The sequence below is a fragment of the Electrophorus electricus genome, chromosome 1 (assembly GCF_013358815.1).
Source record: "Electrophorus electricus isolate fEleEle1 chromosome 1, fEleEle1.pri, whole genome shotgun sequence".
Classification (NCBI taxonomy): domain Eukaryota; kingdom Metazoa; phylum Chordata; class Actinopteri; order Gymnotiformes; family Gymnotidae; genus Electrophorus; species Electrophorus electricus.
In genome coordinates this window covers 36,372,061-36,378,060 of record NC_049535.1, presented here as the reverse complement: position 1 = coordinate 36,378,060, position 6,000 = coordinate 36,372,061, and the positions used below count along the sequence as shown (strand labels likewise).

The following is a 6,000-nucleotide window of genomic DNA, read 5'->3' as shown; positions in this document are numbered from 1 at the left end:
AAGATAATGAAAGACTACACCTAAAGATTTACAATTGCTCAAATTTCTAGCACTGGTCTGTATGTACCAATACTATATATTGATTTATTTTTTGTAAATGTAGTAAGCTACTCTAAGGGTTTACATTCTGAGGATGTTGCATCACTTTGTGTGCCGATGAAGGACTACTGTGGCTCATCTATAATTACCTACATACAGTTTTGATACCATTTAACCTTCATAAGCTTTAAATGTTTTCTGAACGGTACTTTTTTTCAACATTCATGCTCCATCATACACATTTTATTTCCTTCACAGCTTATTGCCATTTTGGACTTTTCACAGCTCAAGGTACAAGTAACTATAAGGGGCATCACCTATCGTACATCAATATTCAAACAAACAAACAAACAAACAAACAAACATACATACATACATATCCTAAGTGTTAATGTTTTCATTCTGACAGTAGCAATAGATAATTGATATTTTGTAAATGTTAGGGACAACAGGGTGGTAAAATGACCTTTTAAAAATGGTGATCCATAATTTTTTTAAAAGGAAAACAAAGTTCTACAAAAAAATTTAGCTACATAGTTATTTTCCCCCATAATATTAATTTTGCCATTCATTTTAACATGTAAAGCTCATTATAGATGCAAGTCATTTTTGGCATTAGGTAGTAATGACAAACTTTTAGTTACAGATGGAATACCAAAAGCTAGACAGTCATAATCTGAAGAGTGTTCAAACATGAGAACTCATGTTACAGCTGTACAAGTCAATACAGGCGCACCGAGGATCTGCGTTAACCTCCATTTAGGCGTGGGGAAAAAAAACAAAAAACATGTGAGCTGTCTTTTTCCTTAATTATTGCAGACTACTTTTAAGTTAACTATTCTCTACCATTGCGATCTCTTTTAAAATAAAAGAACTGTGCAATAGTAATAGCAATATATTGCATCAACACTGCAGGAATTTAAAGGCAATGTATTTCCTGACCACCTGCCTAAGACAGCACAGCACTTTCACAGATATGACTACTACATAAACAAGAAACCCCAATCTACTTAATCCTAGAGGCCACAAGTGAAAGACAATGATGACTATTGCATTGACAGTGTGATTGGTATCGTTTCCATTGTTACATGGACATGTGCTCAGGCAGGACGTAGGAGATGTCATCCCACGGGTGGCGGTACAGCCCCTGTTTCAGACGCTTCTGGTCCAGATAGTGACCTATGGGGAGATGATGGGGGAGAGACCAAAACACCACATCACAACAGTTATTTAACAATTTATTATTTAGAATTTACTTTATTCTGATTAATTTGGTTATCACTTTCTCCTCAAAGTGAATAGCAGATTTCACTTTCATTTTATGAGACATGAGTGCACATAAATACACAGACGCACACATACACGCACCCACCAATAAAGCCCATGCTCCGTCCCAAAACAAAGATCCCATTTAGTGCTCCAATCTCCACAAACTCATCTGCCTCATCCCTAGAAGGAGAGGAGAGAGTCACACACAGCAGGAGCCTTGTGGCATCTGAACAGCCAGCACACTTGACTTGGGGTTAACACTAACGATAGTGTGGCAGAACACCATTCCCAATTGTTAGAGTTAACCCTAACACTGTCTTCTCCCACACTCATACTGACCGTGTGAAGCCCCCACACACTCTCAGCAGGTCAACGAAGGCCACACCAATAAAGCCATCTACATTCAGAATGAGGTTGGGTTTCTGGGAGAGACAGGAACAGAGATTTTGTTGCTGAACCCCAGTATCACACCATCAGTGGCTTAGAAGGTAGTGATCTCCACATCCAGAGCATGTCAGTACCTTAGAGGTGGTGATCTTCTCCACATCCAGAGCATAGTCCAGTAGCTGGGTGGAAGGGAAGTGCTGCGTCACAAATTCCTTCAGGATCTGCACCCTCATGTCAGGGTTATTGATCTGAACACAAATAGGACAAACTAAAGCATGTGCAACAACCAAATATTCAAGGCTGGAACACGGTGAGTACTTTGAGTAATACATTTAAACCTTGGTGTTAACCATACACAGATTTTATATAGCATTAAGCAACATATAAATCAAGCATGTAAGAATTCCACACAATAACTCAAGAGCCCATCGCAAATGGAAAATTGTCTTTACTGCACATCAGTAAAGAGAAATGTGCACAACAAGGGCTCTGTGCTGCAAGACTGACAAGCATAAGATCCACGTTTAAAAGTGAGGGAGGGAGATTCCAGCTGCTCTGGAAACATCTGTTCACTCACAGATTTGACCCGATGCCCGATGCCCATAATCAGTTTGCCATCTTTCTTCATCTTGTTGACGAACTCCATGGGCAGCAGGCCACTGTCGAATGCACTGCTGAACTGCTTGGCAGCAGCATCAAGAGCGCCACCGAACCGATCACCCTAAACCCACACATACGCACACCAGTTGTACACACATACTCAATTTTCAAAGTGTACTTCTATCAAGAACTACAGTAGTGTCCTTGAGCTGTAAGAGAGGTTTAAACAGGTCATACGATTGTGAGGAGTCCTGATGTTAAGCTGGAGATGAGGTCTTTGCCGGCACGAGCACACACAATGGTGTTATGAGCACCAGACACAGCGGGGCCATGATCTGCTGTCACCATCAAACACATCTCTATGAACTGACATGCATATCGTGGAAGCCTGCCACACACACACACACACACACACACACACACACACACACAATGTATTCAAAATATCAGAGCATTCTATAGTTTTATGGGTATCGCAACCATGCTCACCTCCTTTGGAACCAGAGCAGACCAAGGGTTCCGCCCAACCCCAACTCCGATTTGAAGACTTCTGTGATGGGCATGCCAGCGTAGATGAGCTCCTGGCCTCTCTCATCACAGATACTGGTCATGAAGGATGCAGGCTTACGGATCAGACCAAGTTCCTTGGGGGGAGAGGGTCGTGTTAATCAAGTTACCTTGACCTGCGGCTAGTTTCAGAACATCCAGATGCCCCACGGCCAGATTTTGGAAGTCACTCTGGATAAGAGCGTCTGCCAAATGCCATAAATGTAAATTCTTGGTACCCTGTACTCTAGTCTGAACTATAACTTCATACCATCATGCACTTACCCCTGAAAAGACACACATTTTTAAACATATCCACGGTGGTGCACGAGGACCATGCAATTTCTCATACCACAATCCAAAATTAAAAATCTAAAAATACATTAATGAGGATTGCCTGATGTCAAGGTCCTAGCAACAAGAAAGAAAGGAAGCCAACAAGTTTGGTTTATTCGTCACATACATAGTCATACACAGTATAACTCGCAGTGAAACAGATGAGTTAAGGATCAGAATAGGGTTTGAGGAGATGTGTGTACACCGCCCTTCAATAAAACAACTCTGAACACATTCTGGAAGATTTGTTTGTATTGTCAAAAGGGCCAAATACATAACCTTGTCCATCAGACCTATGGCTACACCTCTGTCCTCCCTCCCACATTCCACTGGTCTTTTAACCTGCAAGCTTGTTTTCTGCCTACCACACCTGCAGCTCCTTTAATAGGATGCTAGGACTAACTCTAGGACTAGTTCATTCAGGCCACTGATTCTCTGCAGTTTTTTTCCCAGTTCATCATTCTATCACTCCTTTCTTACTTCAAGCTTCTCCCTTTAAGCCCTGGACTGTGTACCTGTTCTTTGATCACTGATGCTACCTATATTGATCTGGTTGCTCACGTTTAGACCTTTTGATCTGTGAACTGTTTCTAGTTATTGTCTTTATTGTCCTAGTCACTGGATTTATTTATTTATTTTTTACCTTGGACTGTTTTACTTTAATCTGTGCAATACAATCTCTCTGTTTTTGCATCCTATATCAGTGAGAGTCATGACAAGATAAAACATCTAAAATATATTACAGGAAACATGAACACATGCATGAGACTACATGATATTAATTTTCTCACCCGTGCCCAGGAGTAATCCATGGGCACAGCGGGAGGTGGAACTTCCTTAGCCGGCAAAATCACACCACGGTTCACAAGGTCATCATAAACAGACCTGGAACAAACATTTTCATTCATTTGCATCCAAGTAATCTGCTCTCAGTTTATCTGATCACAGTATTTGTACTCAGTCTTACTTGATAACCTCTCCCAGTTCATCAAAGCTTTTGGGAACAAAGGCTCCAGCCTCTCCGAGGGCCTTGTTCTTGGCAACAGCAGTCTCTGAGGCCTGGTTTGCACAAGCTCCAGCATGGCCAAACTGCACCTGCAGACAGAACCGGGCAGAGTGGGTCTCTCACAGACTAAAACATCCCTCAGCTTCATTTTATTTACTGAATTAGTTCACAGCTCCATGTAATGAACATGCACACCTACCTCAGAGGAGAACATTGTTGCACAGGTACCAATACACCAGCACACGACAGGTTTACTGATCCTGCCTTCCTTAATGCCCTGACAAATCTTATACTCCTCTGTACCTCCAATCTGCAAACACAGAGAGAATTAAAAAGTGTAAAATCAAGTATAGACAGAAAGACAGAGCATGAATGAATGTTATCAGTTCACTGCCTTTTATATTGCACCACCTGAGGCAATAAGTGCCAATCTAGAGGAAGCACAGAGGACTATGTAGAGCAGTGCTAAGTGTTCAGGAACCTCACCTCTCCCAGCAGAACAATCATCTTCACTGCTGGTGTGTCCTGATACCTCAGCACATGATCCATGAATACTGAGCCAGGATACCTGCAGCACAAACAGCATGAATGCATGCACACATGCATGCGCACACATACGTCATGGCTGCACAAACCTGTCTCCGCCGATGGCCACACCCTCATACACCCCGTCTGTAGTGCGGGAGATTATGTTGTTGAGCTCATTGGACATGCCCCCAGAGCGAGACACGTAGGCCACGCTGCCCGGACGGTACAGCTTAGACGCCAGGATATTATCCAGCATGCCACCCGTGTTACCGATCTTAAAACAACCGGGCTTAATACCACCCACCTCCACACACACAAAAAACACATTACTGATATAAAAACAGTTGGATACACACGCGCACCCACCAATTACCGAATTTAAAACAACTGGGCTTTAAACCTGTAAAATGTACATGTACTCACACGTAGTCAACCAGTGCATTATATTGCATGGGTAATGTGGGTTTGTGGGATACCGTGGCAGGCCCGATGATGGTGACGCCCTTCTCATCAGCTGTTTTGATGATCTTGCGGGTTAGTGCTTCAGGAATCCCCTCAGCTATGATTGCAATAGTACGGATCTGAAAATACACTCATATATAAATAAATTTATATTTATATATATAAATTTATATTAAAAAAATAAAATAAAATAAAATAAATATATATATATATATATATATATATATATATATATATATATATATATATATATAAAAATCTAGAACTACAAGACAAACAGCAGTAGCTCAGTGGTACTGGACTAGTAATCAGAAGGTTGCCAGTTCAAGTCCCAACACCACCAAGTTGCCACTGTTGAGCCCCTGAGCAAGACCCTTAACCCTCAATTACAATTCTGACTGAACACAACTTGTTGGTTGCCTTGGATAAAAACGTCAGCTAAAATGCCATAAAGATAAATGTAAACTAGGATTCCAATATTTACCATTGTAGCACACCTACATGATATTTTTGATTCTACTGTCTAATTTTACGATTCCTATGAGCACTCAGATTTGGTGGTTTCTATGGTGCTGTGGCACTCAAACCTGCGCATACTGCAGCGTCTCCATGGTGCTGTCATAGGCCGAGCGCAGGGAAGCGAAGCTGATGAGCACATCCACTTCCGGATGCTTCTTCATGGCGTCCGACATGTTCTTGTAGACTGGCAGCAGGATCTCCTTATGTCCCCAGTAAAACTTCTGCTTATGGTCCCCACTGCAGCACGCAAAACACACCCATATTACCCATGACATCAGACATGCAAACATGCAAACCTGCAGCTTTAA

The 6,000-nt window shown here is 41.9% G+C and overlaps 1 protein-coding gene across 3 annotated transcripts in view; it reads right to left on the bottom strand.

Moving 5' to 3' along the window:
- Positions 1-260: 260 nt before the first annotated feature.
- aclya (ATP citrate lyase a) overlaps positions 261-6,000 on the bottom strand; it is a 29,980-nt gene continuing 24,240 nt past the window's right edge. For 2 of the 3 annotated variants that reach the window (XM_035526632.1, XM_035526641.1), the window contains 14 exons: positions 5,761-5,929; positions 5,188-5,292; positions 4,819-5,015; positions 4,670-4,751; positions 4,383-4,493; positions 4,145-4,272; positions 3,969-4,062; positions 2,785-2,939; positions 2,533-2,683; positions 2,273-2,416; positions 1,830-1,943; positions 1,648-1,730; positions 1,412-1,488; positions 261-1,218 (listed from right to left, as the gene is read on the bottom strand). In XM_035526632.1, coding sequence (XP_035382525.1) covers positions 1,124-1,218; positions 1,412-1,488; positions 1,648-1,730; positions 1,830-1,943; positions 2,273-2,416; positions 2,533-2,683; positions 2,785-2,939; positions 3,969-4,062; positions 4,145-4,272; positions 4,383-4,493; positions 4,670-4,751; positions 4,819-5,015; positions 5,188-5,292; positions 5,761-5,929 — 1,705 coding nt within the window. In that variant the 3' untranslated portion in view covers positions 261-1,123. Of the gene's footprint in view, positions 1,219-1,407; positions 1,489-1,647; positions 1,731-1,829; positions 1,944-2,272; positions 2,417-2,532; positions 2,684-2,784; positions 2,940-3,968; positions 4,063-4,144; positions 4,273-4,382; positions 4,494-4,669; positions 4,752-4,818; positions 5,016-5,187; positions 5,293-5,760; positions 5,930-6,000 lie in introns of all 3 variants that reach the window. The other variant, XM_035526637.1, reaches the window with a different exon arrangement.